Consider the following 20409-nt stretch of genomic DNA (forward strand, 5'->3'; position numbering starts at 1 on the left):
GTTAAATCCATGTGTAATGGAAATGACTCTTTCTTGTTCCAATATGGGACTTGAAGCCCTTTAGGAGTACTTAGGAGAAGAACGTAAGCGTTACAAGTTGCAAGTTACAATTCTGAGTGAAACCACTATATCCACAGTAACATCACATACACACCTTGAAAATGTGCTTGTATGTGTCTTCTGCCATGCTAGCATGGATTTATTATTACAATTATTATTGTTGTTGCTATTACTTTTGTTATTTTCACTGTTCACCAAAAGAAAAATCCAGGGATGGGAAAGTACAGCACTGACAAAGTTATTTTAAGGCCTTGAGGGTTGAATATCTGAAGCAGCGGTTTGCAGAACTTAAACAGTGTGGTTTTTTTTTTTTTTCCTTTCTCTGAAGTTTACTGGTGTTGATAAAAACTGACCACATTCCAGCGTGGTAAAACCACTATGCACAGAGCTGCAGGGCCAAGGATTCAATAACACTCTCCTACAGAGCCATTGCAAACCTTCAGCTGGATGATAACGTGTGACCAATGGGTGCTGTGCAACCTCTTGGAGATGCGTATGTGCAGGAGAAGCGCTGGGTAATAGTCCTTGCCAGCAGTGCATTGATGTAATATTGTCAAATGCTAACACATGCCAAGGGCACTAATTCTTTTATGATGCCGCTGCTGCAGAAACGACCCTCAAATAAACAATTGCTGCTCTGTGGGGGGCAGAGCCAGCTGTCTCTGCCCATGCTTCTATTTGAGTGCCAGTGGATCCGTCACAAGCCTCTCACCTAAAATGCACTGCTATCTCTGAGTTCCAAGTGTTGTTTTTAAAGTCTGCAGACTGTCTGGGGGAGGGGACAGTTTGGTAAAATGAGGGCTGTAATTTACTTTAATTGCTCACAGTAGGTTGGAAATGTTCGTTAGTTGGTTCTACATTTTAAAAGTCTTTTTTTTCCGTTTTAAAATGTGTTTTAACAAGGCACCACTAACAAAAATTAATTCAGTATGCAAAATGGATTGTAGCTCTTCCTAATTGGTCTCCTAACACCAGGAGAAGGAATGTTATAACAATTACCGTAACTAAAATGGCTGCTTTATTTTATTTTAACACGCTCACGTATTAAGGGATTACGTTAATTTCCGTGTAAAACCGAAAGCTAAACAGCATTCAACGTGCCTCTAGCCAGGTGTAATAGTGAAATGGAATACGTCGCACATTTAAACTCTTCTACGCAAAGACTTTTCTAGAGCTGTGTTATTGTTTTTACTGGTATAGTGTTAGCATTTTTCATTTTGCTGAATGTGCCACCAGAGCGCAGAACAAACTGAACCCTTGACAAGTGGCAGTTTAATCATTGTGGACTCTGTTAATTGCTAATGCCACTTTTTAAATAAAAATGATCAAGGTTGCGAAATGATTTTCACAGAGGTAATAAATCTTGCAATGGAAGCTTTAATTAGAGCGATTAATTTTTGAAATTTATGTTGTAGCTGAATATAGGATCTTCCAGTTCATGATTTAACTTGAAAAGCAATGTTGTAATGCTGAAGTAGTTCAGAAGCAACAGTAAGTTGGAGCAACTTTTTGTGTTTTTAATGAGTAATAGGAAATGGGACCTAACAAGCAAAAATGTAATAGCATATAAGGAAAATCTGATTACTAATATTGACTTCAAGTTGCTTTAAAAAACATGACATTGTTGTTGAAAGGGAACAAAATAGATTAATGCAATTATAATACTTCTATCTAAAAATCCATATTCATAAAATCATTGGTAAAAGTCTAAAACGTATTACTTCAAATTATTTTTTGCAAAAACAGCTCAAGGACATAAGGGGAAGACTTAAAGGATAAAGCTGACCCCTCCTTGACCAGAGTATGTTAATTAAACCCATCTCACAATGTTATACTGTATTTCTTCTTATGTTGCCATCCATAATTGCTGTTCATATAAAAAAAGATTTACATATTCTTAGACCTAAAATCTGATATATGTGTTTTGGCATAAGTTGGAGAATGTTTTATTCAGTATGGATCGAATTTGCATACCTATTCAAATATTTAATTTGAATATGCTACACATATTTTGGAGCAAAATTCAAATATTTAAATATATTCTGAAAAGGACTATATTAAAGTCTGTTTCTCTTCAGTATGGAATACCCTTGATACAATCAGAGATACTCCAGCAGCAGTTAAGTCAGACTTCCATGGTGGCATCGCTCAGCACGGCTTTATTGAGCTGACATGATGCTTTGAACTGATCCTGATGCCTCTGTCTGTGCTGTGTTACAGATGGTACACCCCTGTCCTGGTGGGTGGATCGGAGTGGGGAGAGGCGCACATACTGGGGGGGCTTTCTTCCAGGGGTTCAGCAGTGCTCTTGCAGCCTGGATGAGAACTGCATCGACATGAACTACTTCTGCAACTGTGATGCCGACAGGGAGTCATGGTAACATCATTGATGTCTGACTGTTTTTGTGTGCCTCTTCTAACATTCTATGTGTGTCTGCTGCATCCACCAGTTTCTCTGTTGCTATCTCCACCCATTCATGCATATTATTCTTGCTGCAGAATATGGACATGTTTATCTCCCTGCAAATTTAATGAAAATCAATAGCTATTTTTTCCACTGTGGAACTTAAGCTAAATCCCGGGAAATCAGATGAAGAATTATGTTAAGACTTACAAGTCTGACTGCAAGCAGTAGATCTAGTAGTCCCACTTAAATGTAAACTGGGAAAATACATTCTTTTGTTTTCTTTCCCTCCTCCCATTTCTGATGACCCACATAGAAATATATATTTCATTCTCAGCCATCACCCAAACTTTTTTACTTTTCCTGTTGATCACCTCTCTATAGAAATATGTTTCTCTCAATGCTCTTATGTTTTTCATAATGCTAAGTGAAAACGTATCTGCAAAACTAAAAGGTTGGCCAAGTTATTGCAAATACTTTTTTCACTTACCCTCATAATTTTTATTTATGAGATTAAAATACTATCATAGTGCAGTGTAAAATAAGTTTGAAAAGAGCTCTTGACTTGCAGCACAAGTCCAATTCATTTAGTGAAACAGAAAAAATTATTTTCCCTTTCTGTGTTCATGTGCTCCCTCTGTAAGACTGATGGTGTGTAACTGGGCCAAGGATTTTACTTCTACTGGTTTATTAACAGATACTCCAATTTGTGCTCCTGACCGCAGGGTTTTGCTCCTGGGCTATCTGCAGGGTGTATGTCATCAATTTATCTATAATAAGCATGGAGGTATCCCTGCAGGGAAGTAGCTTTACAAGGCAAATTGTGAGTGAAATCCCAGCATCCCTGTCATCCATAGTGCCACAATGTGGAGAGGTGGTTACAAACTTGACTTGCAGGTTACAATTGCAACAGGGTAAATAACTGTCTCTAGAGGTCGTGGCCTCTAGTTAGAGGTGTCCACAGTGAATAGCCACAGTAAAATGTTATATATGCATAAACAGACAAATGCCAAACTGTAAGGTTTTTAAGTGTCCTAGCTAAAGGGTGGCTGCTAAAATAAATAAATGAATAAATAACCCGTCTTTCTCCCATACAGAGAAATGTAATAGGAAGTCCAGGAATTACTGAATGGGGTAATGGTGTCAGTGGGCCCCATTCTCGGAAGCCACCCGTAATCTGTCTGTTATTCTTAAGGGCAAATGATACGGGGATCCTGTCCTACAAAGACCACTTGCCAGTGAGTGAAATCACAATCGGAGACACTAACCGGACAGGATCAGAGGCTGCCTACAGAATTGGACCTTTGCATTGCTATGGAGATAGTAAGTTCATATGGTTAAGTGATTTAAACATTTGTCTTGTAACCATTAGTAATGGGGTCTGTGTTTCTTTACCTTTAAGGAAGATATGAGGGTAAGTCAAAAAGTATGCACAATATTGTTTTTTATGTAACTTGGATATATTGTGAATTCTTTTTCACTTGCCCTCGTACTTAATTCTCATTTATTTCTGAACAAGGAAATGAATTCATGCATATGCATACATTTACCTTAAGGGTTTAGCTTGTCTGATGTTTATATTATTCTGCTTCTTCCAGGGTTTTTTTGGAATGCTGCATCTTTTTACCAGGAATCTTCATACCTTCACTTCCCAACTCTTCAGGCAGAACTGAGCACTGACATCTCCTTCTACTTCAAGACCACTGCACCTACAGGCATTTTTTTGGAGAACCTGGGTATCAGGGACTTCATCCGGGTGGAGCTCAGTTGTAAGTTGACCAGAATGGCGTTGTTGAATAGGAGTAATGGGTTCTGCCAGTTATATCATCGTTGATTGTCAGTTTGCACATGGCATAACCACTAATGATCCCTTTCAGCAAATTTAACGTTTCAGAATGGCTACTGGGATTTCATTTATGGATTGTCCCTCAAAAATTCAAACACATGTCATATTCTTGTTTTCTCCATGACAGAATTGTACTATACTGTATCCAACATACGCTAAAAAAGTTATCCTTTCCGAGAGTAAGAATATAATGACAATCACTTGGAAGTCATGCTGTTATTTGAAAAGCATCTATACTCACCAAAAGACTCTTATAAACATACCTGTATAAATTATTCTGCTCCAAAACTTGTCTGTCTCTTTAACATGTCCTGAATCTAAACATGGCTGTTGTCTTTTACATGCTACTCACTTATCGTAGTCGATGCTTTTATCTAATAATGTTCACAGTAACTGCGGCGGAAACTGTAAGATGAAACTGAATTAAATTCATTTGGACTTTATCTGTTTCTTTCATGTGGTTCAATACACTTAGATGGAATTTCAGATTGTTTTTCACTGATAACTGCTGTCTGTTCATTTTCTTCCACTTAGAGGCAATATGCATACCTTGATAGTATTAACGTTCACAAGTAACCATCAATAGAGACATTTTCCAACTCAGTGAACGGTAAGTGAAGGGGAAACATTTCATGTGCGGGTCACATTCTCCCAACCTTAACCAGCTCCATCCACTGTGACCTTCTCCTTTGACGTGGGCAACGGGCCGGTGGTCCTGGCAGCTAAATCCCATGTGCCCCTGAATGACAAGCAGTGGCACTACGTGCGAGCAGAGCGCAACGTAAAAGAGGCGTCGCTGCAGGTGGACCAGCTGCCATTGCGCTATGCTGAAGCCCCCGCAGACGGCCACCGCCGCCTGCAGCTCAACAGCCAGCTGTTCGTAGGTAAGGGCCGTCATGCATGGGAAGGCAGCTCCCCACACCTCTTTCATCAGACCTTCCCCTTATCCTGAACTCTTTAACCAGAAATGGGTCTCTGTTTGCTTCTTTCTTTTTTTACAACCTTCCAGCCTACCTTCACAAGTGTATACTCTGTGGTTCGTGGTCTTCTCACTCTCAAAAGTGTATTTACTGCGTCAGGAAAGAGTATTTCCAGTCTCTGTACTTCTGTCTTGTAGGAACTTGCTTCTGTATTCTTGTGCCTCTGCTCTGTTACCTTTAGATCATTACAACTGTGTGGCCTCTAAAGACAGGTTTGATTTTCTAAACATGTTTATTAGTATCAAGATAATATTGTTTAGTTATTTACCTCTCTTAGACCCTTATGGGCTCTGTTCAACAAGAAACATTTTATCAGTTACCTCAAACTCTGATTCTGAGAAACTTGCATTGTACTCAAAACATCTTACGCTCCTGAAATGCAGTTTCTCAAAATTCCTGTGAATGAGTGTCTTTTTGGCTCTCTCGCTTTCTCGCAGAAATTAGAGACAGGAAAAAAACTCAAACAAGATGATTGCTGGAAATCCTCCTCCTATTTTATTTCCTTTAATGGCTCCTAAGGGGCCTTTGAGGGACATAACATCCAAGAACTCACTGTGGGTCAATAATGAGAACTCCTTCATATGAAGCTGAAGGCCCACTGCACTGAGCCTCCCATGTTTTCTCCGGATGGTTCTGTTAACCTGTGACTTCTGTGCCCTTGAACTGGTTTTGCTGTGATGAATATGGGAAGTCTCTCATGTCCCACCCTGAGGAGGACACTGGTTCTTCCACTGCAGGCGGAACAGCATCACGGCAGCATGGCTTTCTGGGCTGCATCCGTGCACTGTCCACCAACGGGTTGACCCTAGACCTGGAGGAGCGTGCTAAGATGACACCTGGGGTGAGCGCTGGCTGCCCAGGCCACTGCAGTGGACACAGCAGCCTGTGCTCCAACCGTGGACGCTGTATTGAGAGGAACAGCGGCTATGCCTGTGACTGCACACACTCTGCCTATGGAGGGCCACACTGCAAGAAGGGTATGTCCCTAAAATGGGAAAACACCCATCTTGGTAGACACCGCAGCCACATTTAGGATTTTCTGTATAGTCTATCCATCCATCGTCAAGAACTACTTGTCCCAAGCGGAGACTACCTAGCAGCACAGGGCACAAGGCCGAAGGGGACACACCCAGGATAGGATGCCAGTTCGTCGCAAGGCACCCCATGCAGAGCTCGAACCCAAGACCTACCACACAGCAGGCACCAGCCAAACCCGCCACATCCCCACGGCCCCTCTCACCAGCCTATTATTGTTTAATGTTTACATTCTTTATAGCCATGATCCACAGTCCTTGTTTATTAGGTCCTGTTCATATGCAGGTCAGGCTTTATCATAAGCACTTAAGCATATGCTTGAGTGTATCATTTTTGTTACAGAACTAATTTTTCTTTTATTGCCAAAATATTAGCTGTGAAAGTAGGTATATATCACTTTTGAACATTTGCTCTTTGTATCTAAGACCCTAAAACAAAATAATTTAGCCTTTTTTGCTAAAGTTGTTCAGTCTGCCAATATTGCACATGTGTGCTGGAGATAAGGCCCTTATATTCTGTGGTGCTGTCTAAATATTTCCCCAAATATATTCATGCATAGGTTTACATTTTCTGCTTACGTACATTTATGTCTCAGCTTAAAATAATTCTGTGTAGCTTTACTTCGACACTTTGCTTTGATTCATGAGTCCAACCCAAATTTGTATACGTTGGAAGGTCAAAATGCTTTAAAAATTCTGATATATAAAAATACTAAAAAAGCTAAAAAGTTTTTCCATAACCGTGCAAAATTTCCTAAACATCAAACATGAGACAGAGCAAAGTGTTTTTGTTTTCCAGCCTTCCATTGTCATTTGTAGAGGTTTTCAGATGAGTGGCATTAGTTACGCCAAATAGGATCGCTTTTGAAGATACCATCACAGCTGTGAGATGATAAGGCTTGTGAACTGGCCCATCTCTGAAGACATGGCTCTCCACACATGGGTGGATGATGGGATCCACTCAAAAAGCAGAAATCGTCCCTCTTCCCGTTCATTTTAATGAGTGAACTCCCCACTGCTATCAGCCCTGAGAGATGGCCGTTTCAAACCCTATTCACAGCCCGGCAATTGCAACATACTGAGGCGTCACTCTTTATTGGGCAAGGCTGCAACTAGAAGTTTCTATCCTCACAGTGTAGTGAGGGGGAGCTCAGCAATGGCTGACGACGACTCAATCACAGGCACTGCATATTTTTGCATTAATGCATTAGCATCAGGCACAATCTGCATTATTAAGATTATGATAGATTCTGATCTGCATTATCACTCTGTATTATGGGATGTATTTGCATAAGGATAAGAGGGGCTCTTTCCCAGAGTGCTGGGGTTGAAAATCTGCATTTCGGATCTTCCATGAAGCAGAATGAAATTAAACTTTTTTTTTTTTCTTGTTTTATTTTCTTGCTGCAGAAGTGTCTATGTCATTTGAAACTGGGTCATCGGTGGTATACACCTTCCAGGAGCCTTTCTCAGTCATGCGCAACGGCAGTGCCCAGTCATCGCCCACTTCACATGCCCAGAGCAGCAGGTTCCGGGAGAATGTCGCCCTGAGTTTCCGTACCACACAGATTCCTGCCATGCTGCTGGCTGTCACCACCTTCTACCAGGAGTACATGGCTATCATCTTAGCTCACAATGGTACTGAGGATCTTGCAACAGATGAATGGGTACCTCTCACAGGAATTGCAAGTGCAGCTAACAGCCTTGCTTCCTCAACTTCAGTTCAGGAATGTAGATTCCAGTCACAGTTGATTCTTTCAAGGGAAATCTCCAGTTTTTTGTGACACTTATGTGGATATTTAGATATCCAAAGTCAGTTGTGTTTCTCCTGAAGCAATTCCTTTAAGTACCCTGTTCTTTTTTGCCCTGAGGAGCACAAAAACATACTTGCGACTCTACAGAGTTTATTTAAATCAGCTCTGAAATATCTACAGCTGAAGAATTCTTGGTCTGATGGCCCTACACATCTAGGGGGAATGTGTGGGTGTAACATTGCTGGCTGGCTGCCACATCAGTTTATAGCTGTAATATTGCTCCCAGTTATAGCACAGACACAAACATTTTCCAGATGGATGAACCTGACTTTTAACATTCGCAAATGACAGAAAGGCAAGTGTTGGGTGTGCTGTCAGACTTTGATAGTGCAGTGGGTGTTTCTCCTCAAGGAGGGGATTCCAAGCATATGGCTATAGGCATGTTCAAAAAATTCAATTTTTATGCATTAAAAGTCCAAGCAAGCCAACATCAGTATGGTACTGTAAATCTGTGTGTTTTTGCAAACGCTAGAGCACTATTTCAAACCCATCAGTGGAGTGGTATTACCCTTTCTTTATGTTTTGCAAGTGATACCATGTTTACCTTAAAATGATGTAACGGAATTCTGCATCAAGGTCTTTAAGCCCACACATACCAGCACTTTCACTCTAGTGTTATAAAAAAGAGCAAATGTTGAAGTTCACCTTGCCAGCGCATGGATCCATCTTTGATGACTCACTGGTGTGTCTTTTCGTTCCTTTGACATCAGCAGTCCTTCAGCATCTTTGTCTGCTGGTACAGTCATTCTTAACCAGCTCCTTTAGAAGTGCTTCAACTGCAAATAACAACATAATACTGACTCTCTGTAGCTTATCTCAAGAATGCTAAAAAATTATGTGCAGGGTCTAAAAAACTCAAAATTGACCATTCAGATGTTGAAGAGTTCAGCTGTAGGTCATTAAATACACCTAGCTGGGAAGCAGTCTTTGAGAGTCACAAATGTGCTCACTTTTTTATTCGTTGATATTTACTCATTAAAATCACGTTTTATTTAGCTGAGAGTTCCACTTGGTATTTCAGTTGTAAATTCATGCCTATTTTTGTTCCAATACCTGCACAAGTCCATCTACAAAGGATTAGGATTGTGCAGTCCTTCTCTGCAGTGTCAGCTGGCATATGTTAGTAAGAGATGCATAATGATTAAACACACTGGGTGAAAGATTTCCTATGTAAGTAACAAAGGAAATGTATTTCTCCAAGATTTTTTCCACCTCTGTTGATGAGCCGTTATGACATTGCACCTTTTTACAATGCACAGTCATCCCAGAGGAAGGCTGGCAGAGAGGCTAAAGTCTGACTGTAAGACTTGAATTTAGCTTGCCGTCCACATCTGGAGCCTGTCGGCCCTTTGAAGCTGGATTGGGAACATGCATGCTGATATTATTGAGTGTCTGTAATTGCATCTGGTAAATCTATCCAGGGGGGCGTTTATCACACAAGCCGAGGGATGGACACACGAGAAAGAGAAACAAATGGTAGTGAGAGAGGAAATAAATTGAGCTGTAACTGTATTTCCATGCAGACCTTTTGTTCTGCATCAGTGCACTATTTTATGTATATTTTATGGCACTGGCATAGCTGGTCTTTTTAGCCAGGCTACTGGTGGATGTAGTATTTCTCCTGATAAACATATTTCTGTTCTGTCAGAAAAGCACTGCCACGAAGGGGGTCGGGTCATTCTGGTTTTGGTTGTTGTTTAAATAACAGTAGGATGGTAGTATTTGGCTCACTGAACTTCCTCTCCCTTTGTGCTGGTTTATTATTTAAGATACGTGTACCAAGATAAGTATCTCCTTTATGGCTGATGGCTGTGGTTAATGTGATAATCTCAATATGGGGCCATATGAAATGATCTGGACCCCAAGGGGCTGAGCTGAACCAGGTCATTCCACTGTTTAGCTTTGCCAGTAAAGGTCATGATGATAGAAATTACCATAATACATAATGACTAAAGCTCTATAAATTGCTGTAATAATTAATAGCGTGACAATTTTTTCACGGTTATATATTCTGTTACACTGTTCTAAATACTCTGGCTTGTGTTACTGCTACCATTTTTTTCAGTTCCTTCCTTGAAGACTGTTGATGCAGACACTTATTTTACTGGAATATTATAACCGGTTATGTTTTTAATTTATTTATTGATTTATCTATTTAGTTATCTATTCTATTTATTTAGGCATAAAGCCTGCAATTGTCCTTAAGAGATTTGAACCATTGCCCTGAAACCAGGTTGTGTTCCACAGGGAGTTTGCAGATCTGGTACCGGCTCAACAGGGAGTGGAGGCCAGATGTGTTCATTCCAACTCCTGAGAACTTGGCCGATGGTCAGCTCCACTGGGTCCGAGTGCACCGAGAAGGGAGGGATGTGTACGCCCAGGTAAGTGACCCAGCTCTGCAGGGGCCCTATAAACATTAAGTAATTGGAAGTACTGGGCAGGGTGTAGATGTGAGAAATGGCAATCAGAGTGTTATACGTCACAGAGGTCGGCTCTCAGTGTAGGTGATGAGGAAGGTTCTGGCAGCCAGTCTCAGGCAGGAATAATGGTGCGAGTGAAAACAGGCCTGGTATGAGCCCCAAGAAAAGAAAAAAAAAAAAAAACCTTTTTGAATTGACCACACTGTTTTTAGCGGCAGGAGCACCTCCCTTGTCCATACGATGTACAGCATTTCAGTCAGCCTGACATCATAAGGAAACATATTTACCTGTTTTTAAGAATTTCAAAAATTAAACACTATAAAATTAACAATTGTCAAGCCATACGTATTGGATATCACATAAGGTGTATATACTTTTATAACTGTTTTTTTTTTTTTCTCATTGGAATGTAGTGAGAGTCTATAAAAACTTTATTAGCTAAACATACTGTATGTAGGTTTTGTGTATTTTTAAGTGCTGAACATGGAGTACACAGTGTGGTCTTTATATAAATCATCTGTATATCACTGTCAAAGCACAATTTCAGTTTCTTTTTTTGTGACTCTGTTGCAAAACCCCAAATTACCCACCTTCCAAACTTCCAGGCTGCTGGACCCTCCCCCCAACCTTGCACATGTAACTCATGATTAATAAAGAATGAGACCCAAAGTGCAGATGAGGCAAGCTTATGAAGGAATTGAGTCACCTGGAAATCCACAAGCTGAACTTTAGGACGCATAGCATGCATTCAAATCCATATGTTGTTCTTTGATCATTTTTTATATTACAATACACAAAATTTAGCAGTACGGATATACTTACATTTATTCATTGATTCAATTTAACATATGTTTTTCTCAAAAGCAACTTACTGTGAAGACTATAAACTATGTATCTTACATTTTTTCCTCCACGGTGACTTACAATGGTAGATATATGACCGAATAAGTCATTGGTCTATACACCAGAGCAATGTAGAACACTCACACACATGCACGCACGTGTGAACACATACTATGGACAATTTAGACTCACCAATTCACTCTAAACACGTGTTTGTATTAGATACAAAACTGCGTGTGTGTTTGGATGTGTTTCTATGCTATAATGTTAATAATAATGAAAACCGATTACTATTTAGTGGGACCTGTCCAATATATTAACACATATCTGTCCTGTAGTCTAGTAGCAAATACATTATTTCTGTTTCCATACCAATCCGTTACATTATGATAGTCTGTTTGTTCTCAGTTTCTCAGCTGAAGAAACCCAGTATAAATGCTTGGTTTAGCATCAGGCTGCCAGTATAGGGAAAATTGTCCTTGATGTTACTTTCTTGTGGACTATACACACATCTCTGAGCAATAAAAACACAGCTGGAGTGTGGAATTCCTTTTACAGTGCTGTGTATTTTTTATTTCCTTTTATTTCCCCTGCCAGATTGATAAGGACATAAACCAAAAATACAGCCTGTCATCCGAGGTAGAGCTGAACACAATTAGATCCCTGACTTTGGGCAAAGTCACAGGTAAGTGGTCTTGTGAAATGAAAGCACTCTGGATGGCGTGAAATGAAAAGGTGTGATGTCTATCTACTGTAATAAAATCTTGTCCATTAATCTGGATTAGGGCATGTTGCTTGGGCTGTGGTTGTCCAATTTAAATCTCAAAGGGCAATTTTTTTTTTTCTCTTTGTTAGTAGGTGCAGTATGTACTGCAGTAGTTAAACTGGTTATTTAGCTGACACCTTTGTTCAAGGAATATCACAATGTTACCTTCAAGCTACTTTGACTATATAGCTGAGCAAGTTTTTTTTACTATAGCAATTCAAGGTGAGTGCCTTCATCTGTGGAACTACAGTACTTCCTTGGTCCTTGGATTGCGAGAAGACGGCTCTTACTACCTGCTGCCCCCAGAATTGCAGCCTGAAGGATAAAAGCACTGCCTAGTCAACAAAAACAACAATAACACAATTGACAGACAGGCAGAATATGGGTATACTGCATATGAGTGTATATATGAAACTTTGGAATACATAAGTTGTTGAAGCCAACACACGTTGAGGAGAAACATATGCAAAAATTGTGTCTTTAATTTCCTTTGACATATAAAACTCTGAATGGGTACTAGTTTAAATACAGTTTGTCAGAAAATGACTGTACAATGGAGGGAACATTTTTATTCATCAACTCACTGAGCCACAGTCATTTGGAGGCAATTTTTATCAAGTTTTTTCAGGGCATTTTACAAGAATAAAAAATGGTTTGTGTGAGGAGTAAATTAATATGTTTGGCTTGTGTGTACTCTTCACAGATGCCTTTATCTGTAATCAATAAAGGTAAATGGTCCTCCTCTAGCAGATGAAGTGAATGGAGCTTTTAGTATTAGCTGTAAAGTACGGATGAAAATAGTAACTGCACTCTAAAACCTCTTTTTATCAACCACTTTGCAAAAACAAAGAGAAGTGCTTTGAAAAGACCGAAGAGAATACAGGTACTTACATTTAATATTAAGTATAGAGTTTGTTCTTGTTCTATTTGCTTAAGTGGTCTGATTTGAAACTGTTTGAACCAATGCTCAGGTGTATTTTGGGAACTTTCTTCATCATTGCAAAGCGAATTCAGTTATGTTAATATTCTGTTGGAAGCTGGATAATAAAATGTTTTTTTTTCTGAATTTGAGTCCATTCTGCAGATAAATTTGTAATATGTGTATGGCATTTCGTAATACATTGTTAAAAGAAAATGGTGTTAAAATTGAACATTATAAATGAAAATGCAGATTTTTAACATAGCGTGAAAAAAAATTTGGTTTAGATGTATAATGTAATTAAAATCCCTAAATACATATTTATATATAAAGTTTATATTTCTTCTTAACAAATGTGTTACTTTCCCTTATCTACACTGATAATATGCACTACTTAGAATTTCTTAAATCACAATCAAGTAGAACACCTTCAGCAAATGAAGCAATGTACATCCTGTATAATGTCATTGAAACTGAAAGAGATTCATTAAATTTTCTGGGACAATAATTGCATTTGCATGAATTTTAATTGCAAATGAAGTTAGGATGGAGATATGAACATCATATATTTTAGCTATTTTTATTAAAATTACACTTGCTTTTGAATGAGCTCTCAATATAAATTGATCAATGGGACTTTAGTTCCTCGGTGCAGTTCAGTTTCAGCAGACACTGTGTTCTAGCATGTATTGTGTGTACGAGTACTGTAAAAAATAGCTTTATTTAATTGTTAATTCTGATTAAATGATCAAAGAGATCATAATATTTAATTACTTGCTTGTTTTGAATAAAACCATTGATGGGAAAGAATTAAATGTCTTTCCAAATCATTTGCAGGAAATTTTGGAATGGAGGAGGAGGTGATGCAGGCTGGATCCAAGGGTTTTGTTGGATGCCTGTCTTCGGTCCAGTTCAATAATGTGGTTCCGCTGAAAGCAGCTCTGTTGAATCGAGGAAGCTCACTGGTCAGCATACGAGGACGCATGTTTGAGTCCAACTGTGGAGCATCAGCTGATGTGACCACCTCTCACTCCCTTTCTGGTGAGTTGTATTTTTATATCCCAAACCTGAAAATGAAGAAGAAAATCAGAAAGTTAATAGGAAAGCTCAAATCTCCTCATTTAGGGTGCCAATAAAAGATATGTAGAAAAGTAAGTTTGCTTGTGAAATTTTTCAGTTTCATGACTGAGCAAATTATAGAGATTTATAATATATATAGATATTAATTTCATGTCTAACAAGTCACTCAGCGCTTCTTCTAGTATTAATACTATACTACAGCCTTTTCATTACTTCAAAAAATCTTAATGCTGACGTACTTATTTTTTCCAAGAATATGCAACTCCTTTAGTTTTAATGTTTACCAGAAAAATGTATGTCCAACATACCAGTATACCAGAGAATTCCTTTATACAGAAAAATTCTAAAAGGGAAAAAAAAAAAAAAAAACTGTGAAATGAGTTTAGCTTGTGGATTGCTGAATAATTCATCTTTATGAATGACAATTTAAAGTATCCTTAGTATATACAAGTGACATACTTGAGCAAAGATTAAAAAATAGTTGGAATACATTGAAATTTGACTCATAAAGGAATCCATGAAGGGGTGAGACTTTGAAAAACATTTGGATTTTTTTTTTTTTATTTGTATATCGTTCTCTTTCCATTCAGGATCATAACGAGTGTATTTATTAATTATTTTAATGCAGTGACTGACTTCCAGTTCCATAAAGTCAGCATTCACCATTATATTTTGCTTCAAAAGACCACAGGTATCTTTTATGCAGTAACTTTGATGAGGATGTGGCATTGTTCAGAAGAGAACGTATTCTACTTTTGCTAATGAAAATTAACAAACCAAATGTGAGGATTTAGTAGTAACTGTGGCTACTTCCATAGTCGCTTTTAAAATATTTAAAGGAAAAATGGCCTTGGCTCAAAACGCAAATTTAAAAAAAAAAAAAATTATTTCCAAAGCACTTTGCATTTATAATTTAAGTAAGCACACACGAGCTTATGCATTCTAATGCCTTATTCAGTACACTGCAAGAGATGATAATGAAAAAGCCTACATCACAGCATTATGACATTTTAGTTGTTCTCACTTCGGTTCCTTTTATTCCTCCCCCCCCCTCCCCATTATGGCTCCTCAGCTCATCTAAGTGAAAGCTCAAGGGGCCAATCTGTGCTTTATACATTAATTCCACTCTCCTCATTGCTCTGTAGATCACTTAGAGAAAGTCGACAGAGGCAAGGAGCCACTGAAGAACGCCACGCAAAGCGATCCTGCTGTAATTGGAGGTGAGCGTTACCGTTCCGTGTTGTTATATTGTTCAATTGTTAAAGTCGGTCTTCTGTGAAATGAGCTTCTCGCCATCTCCGTCGCTTCCGACACGTTTCCCCCCGCGTCAGCTGAGTCGGGAATAACACGCTGCAGCAAAGTCCAGCCATTAGACATGCTTCCAAACCAATTAGCCTAAGGTGATGTAACTTGGGCTGGAAAGAAGGAGAAACCTAGTGCATTGATGCAGTCGGCCGATTTGGGCTGCATTAGCACAGAACAAATTGAAGGGACTTTCACACTTTCTTATGAGCTGCTTTTAATTCACTCTCTGGACCTTTATTGTGCCTTTGCTGCTCTGCTTTTAAATATGCTTAAGGTGAGACAGACCCTTGGTATCAAAGACCAATAAGAATAAACTGGTACATTTTTCAAACACCGTTATTACTGTTTGTTAACAAAAAAATTTTTACATCAACAGGTGTTTAATGTTTTCCAGAGTTCTATGAAAGCAGTAATATAGTGATAATATCTTTATCTAATAAATGTGAAGCTGTTTTTTTCTTGATATTTCCCTTGATACAGATACATATTACCTCAAAGCATATGTAATTGTGGGTGTCTTAGAATACCAGCCAGGGTAATGTAAATTATGACCTAATCAAATGTGTGAAACCAGTGATGCCTGCCTGGGGAATCGTGAGATTATAAGACATTTGAAAACCAAATGGAGACTGCTGTCATCCACTGAATCAAACCACCCCCTGGGATCACAGACAGCAAGAACACTTGCTGCAGTTTCATAATTAAATTCATTGCTTTGGCAAAAAGCAAGACAAATGTAATCATACAAAAGTTTTTGAAATTTTTTGTAAATTCTAGTTTAAACATATTAATGAGTATTAGGAGAGGATGAACATGTAATATTATGGCTATATTAAATGAATTGACTTGCTCTTCAACGTTGATGTCTATTCTGTACGTTTCCTGCTACTGAGAAATATTGTGTACAGAGTCATCTGGCCATCAGTTCTATTTCGATATTTGCCCTTAACCTTTTCACAGATCACTTCATCCTTCTCTGCTATTAGTTCCACCTTGTTTAATGCAAAGTAAGTCAGATCATAGAGCATTTAGTATCCCCAGACTGAACCAGACTGGCAGTCTTTAGACATTAATAATAATAATAATAATAATAACAATAATAATAATAATAATAACAATAATAATAATAATAATGTATGGGGTACATAATATGGAAAAGAGAAGACCAATAAAATAAAATTTAAGCCCATATTCTGTTTACAGGTGTGATTGCTGCCGTGGTCTTTATCTCCCTCTGTGTGGGAGCAGTTGTGACCCGTATCCTGTTCCAGAACCGGCAGGCGGAGCAGTTAGCTGCAGTCAAGGAGAAGGAACACCGGCGTGGCCTTGAACAAGCCTACCGCACAGAATTGGACCTTCAGAACTCTATCCGAGGAAGCAGAAAGGAATACTTCATATGAGGCCTGGCTGAAAGGTGCTGCCCCAAGTCTTTCCCAACCTCACCTGCCCGTCTCCCATTATCCACCTGGGATAAGGCGCATGTCCCCCCACAGGAGGAGTGACTGTGGCTTTTCGTACATTTCCTGGCTTCTCGGTGTAAAACCCTCTTCCTGGCATTCTGGGAACTCTGAGACCCCCTCTGACTGTTTTAAACCTATAGGTAGCTGGTAGGACAAGAGGAGTAGCTGCTTCTTTGTGTAGGTTGTTGATCCAGAACAAAAGGGGTACACTTACGTATGCACTGTGGTTCTACTGTGTTGTAAGAGAATGATTAATGGGAGTATGGGCCAGGGTTAATACATACTTCTGTAACTATCCGGTGTGTGTTTAAAAAATATATCTTCTGTCAAAAAGTTAAAAAGCCAAGGGAAATGTGCAAGTCAGCCTTTGTACCCCCATCCTGTCCTCATGGAAGGAGATGATGGAAGGGAGGAACTCTTAACAAGAGGCAGCAGGATGGAGGACCTTTGTGCTCCACAAACTCCTCAGAACTTTGGATGGGAGCATCATCTCCTGTGGAACCATCACCATGTCAGGGTCCTGTGCTGCTTGTGTGCACTTGAAATGAGTGCTATATACAGTCTGCAGATGGATGACAACTCAACTTGTGCCCTGATAGGGAAAATAACAAGAACAGCCAAGGTGTATGAGATAGCTGGTGTTGAATCCTAGAAAAAAAAGCTTGAGATTTGTATTTTTTAGCGGTGTGTGTCGCTGCCTTATGGGTCATCCCATTGATATGGTCCATGCTGTTTCCTGCAACAGCATATAGCCTCTCATTCTGGTGTTAAAAGGCTCATCTCTCACATATTTTGAACTAAGAATATGGTATCCAGGGTCTCTTTATAACAAACATGCTCCTAAGGCAGGTGGGCACCACAATTCCTCATGTAGGCCTGCCTTTGTTCTGCATGAAACACTGACCACTAAGCTCTATGACTTCAATCCAGAGGGAAATGTAGCACACGTCTGTGTTCTTATCATGATACAGCCAGAGATCACAGGTGACCTGTTCTAGGGCAAGGAAACCCATTTTGTGAGCCCTCAGTGGTGCCGCTTTAGGGGAAAACTTTAATCCATCTTGGTTCGCAGTACTCGCCCGTGGGTTGCGGATGCGATAGCCCCAGCTCCACCAGACTGGAATCTGCCACCGCATCTTTCCTCCCCTGACAGTGCCAAACCATCCACAGCACATCTGCTCCCAATCTCTGACAGCACCACCCTTCAAATCCCACTGGAAGCTGCTGTCTGCCAAAGGCTTTACTGAGCCTTCAAACAGGGCTTCTCACAGTTGCTTTGCTTTCATTTCTCCTCTACTTTGACAGTTGGTACTGTACGGCTTCCACAGACTTTATTTGCATCAGTTGTCCTAATGGATTTAATTTACACTCAAAATCCATTTTTAATTTTTGTCTTCTTAAATATTTACTGAAAATATCTATGTGCTGCATATTTGCATCTTGCTCATGCATGTATGAACTAAACAATGCCAAACTGTATGAGATGCAACCCTTAAACTAAGAGTGAGAAAGTGAAATACTGTGGAAGGAATACTGTGTTTAACATGACAAGTGGGCTGAATCAAATAATAAACTTGCTGTTCCAAAGCATGCAGTTTAACCTCTACACCGTTCTAATTAAAGCACACTGATCCAGAACATTCCCTCAGATGTTCCCAACGCGGACACTGTCCTAGCACACACGCTCTGCGTCAGAAATCCTTCATTTGAACTAAAACAGAAAGGCAACGTTCTGTCACCAGGGAGATGTGTGCATGATCTTGCACTGGAACATAGAAATGTGTTCTTGAAATCCTGTTTTTTGATGCAGTTTCATTCCTTGTCGGGCACACTGGGTGTGCCATAGGGCTGCAGGGGTTAACACTTTTGGGTAAAAACTTTGGAATGAGTAGTGCTACATATTTTGTAAAACAGCAGAATACTCATCATACCCTGTATATTTCTTCACCAAGACCAAATCCTACAGGTACTATATTAATATAATTTTATTGTTGCGCCTTTAGTTGTGCGGTCAATATTAATTAATACACTCTCAAAAATGGCTTTTAGGTTCACAGATCCTCTCAAAAAAAGAAAGATATAATGGATGAAAAGATACAATGTAGTAATTTTGATGTATCTTGTAAATGATGCATAACCGTACTAGAAGTTACATCATTTGAGGTCCTATAACTCCACTGTGCTATATATTACAAAAATCTAAATGGTGTGATATTACATATACCATCTGTATGTTGTTTCATTGTTTGTTTATTTATTTATTATTTAAATTTCAGTAGGAGTCTGTGTAAAGAACTGTGCAGAATCTGGCGCTATCCTGTTGAACATTTTAAAAATTAACTCGGACAGGTCCATGGAGAGCTTACTAAAATACTGCTTGTTATTTCCTTAGAAAAAAAATCTCCTTCTCTGGAGACAAACCAACCGTTTGTAAAAAATCGATTTGATAATGATGCAGTGCAGCGATGATCTGGGCAGAGTTTGTGCGATACGTTTGATTTTACTGTAATTCATATCCCTACCATTGTAAAAATCATATCCTGACATTTCTTTCCTCACCACACTGGTGAAGCACTCTAAACAGCCCAGTTATTCCAATGTTCAGCATCTGCCATCACAATAAAAATGGACTGTGGCAGCATGTCAACGAAAGCTGTAAACAAACAGCACAACATTGTCGGCAGTGGGTTTCGGTTTTGCCCATCAAGTCCCACTTTTGGTTGAGTTAAACTCCCTGGCTCTTTCTCTCACAACACAGTGGCCTCTGCCTGGGCCAGGCCACGACCCAACACCCAACCCAGCACAGCCCGTAGAACTGCCGCGCTGTATTACCACCAGTGCCAGGTCTCGAATGGAGCTATATCACTGGTTTCCCAAGGCAGCTCTGATCATTACTTTAAAACCCATTAAGGCCTCAGACGGAAAGATTTACAGTAGCGACCCGTTGCCTGAATGCGTTCTTTTGAAGTGCATTATGTCCTTTAAAAAAGAAGTTTGTCTGACCTCTGATACTTTGCTGTTTGTTTATTTGTATAATTCATTTATATTGATATTAAAACTTTTTGGGTTTGTTTTATAAGGCTATAATTGTACAGTTGTATTGTAAATTAATGTATATTTAATAAAGAAGCCATTTTTACAGCTTTCTCTGCAGCGCTTTTGTGAAACATGTGTCCCTTTCCCCCTAGACTAGCAGTATATATTTTAGTTTTTTTACTGATGCAATGAAAAGGAGACTTTCTCAAGCAGTCAAGCAAAAAAAAAAAAAAAAAAAAAAACAAACAATGATTTACCAATTTGCACAGCTATGCAATTTTTCCTGGAGCAATTCAGGAAAAGTACATTTACATTTACATTAATTTATCAGACACTTGGCTCCAAAGCAACTTCCAATGAACTCTATGTAGTGTTATCAGCCCACACAACTTATTCACCAAGGTGACTTACACTGCTAGATACACTACTTACACTGGGTCAC

At 39.2% G+C, this 20409-nt stretch overlaps 1 protein-coding gene across 1 annotated transcript in view; it reads left to right on the top strand.

Moving 5' to 3' along the window:
• The window catches only part of LOC108924280 (contactin-associated protein-like 5), a 96417-nt gene extending 76362 nt beyond the window's left edge, over positions 1-20055 (top strand). The window contains exons 14-24 of the mRNA XM_018735549.2: positions 2281-2437; positions 3660-3787; positions 4063-4233; positions 4976-5194; positions 6028-6267; positions 7735-7962; positions 10386-10519; positions 11999-12086; positions 13924-14127; positions 15312-15386; positions 16675-20055. Coding sequence (XP_018591065.2) covers positions 2281-2437; positions 3660-3787; positions 4063-4233; positions 4976-5194; positions 6028-6267; positions 7735-7962; positions 10386-10519; positions 11999-12086; positions 13924-14127; positions 15312-15386; positions 16675-16871 — 1841 coding nt within the window. The 3' untranslated portion in view covers positions 16872-20055. The remainder of the gene's footprint in view (positions 1-2280; positions 2438-3659; positions 3788-4062; positions 4234-4975; positions 5195-6027; positions 6268-7734; positions 7963-10385; positions 10520-11998; positions 12087-13923; positions 14128-15311; positions 15387-16674) is intronic.
• The last annotated feature ends 354 nt before the right edge of the window (positions 20056-20409 follow it).

This window comes from Scleropages formosus, chromosome 21, assembly GCF_900964775.1.
Source record: "Scleropages formosus chromosome 21, fSclFor1.1, whole genome shotgun sequence".
Taxonomy (NCBI): Eukaryota; Metazoa; Chordata; class Actinopteri; order Osteoglossiformes; family Osteoglossidae; genus Scleropages; species Scleropages formosus.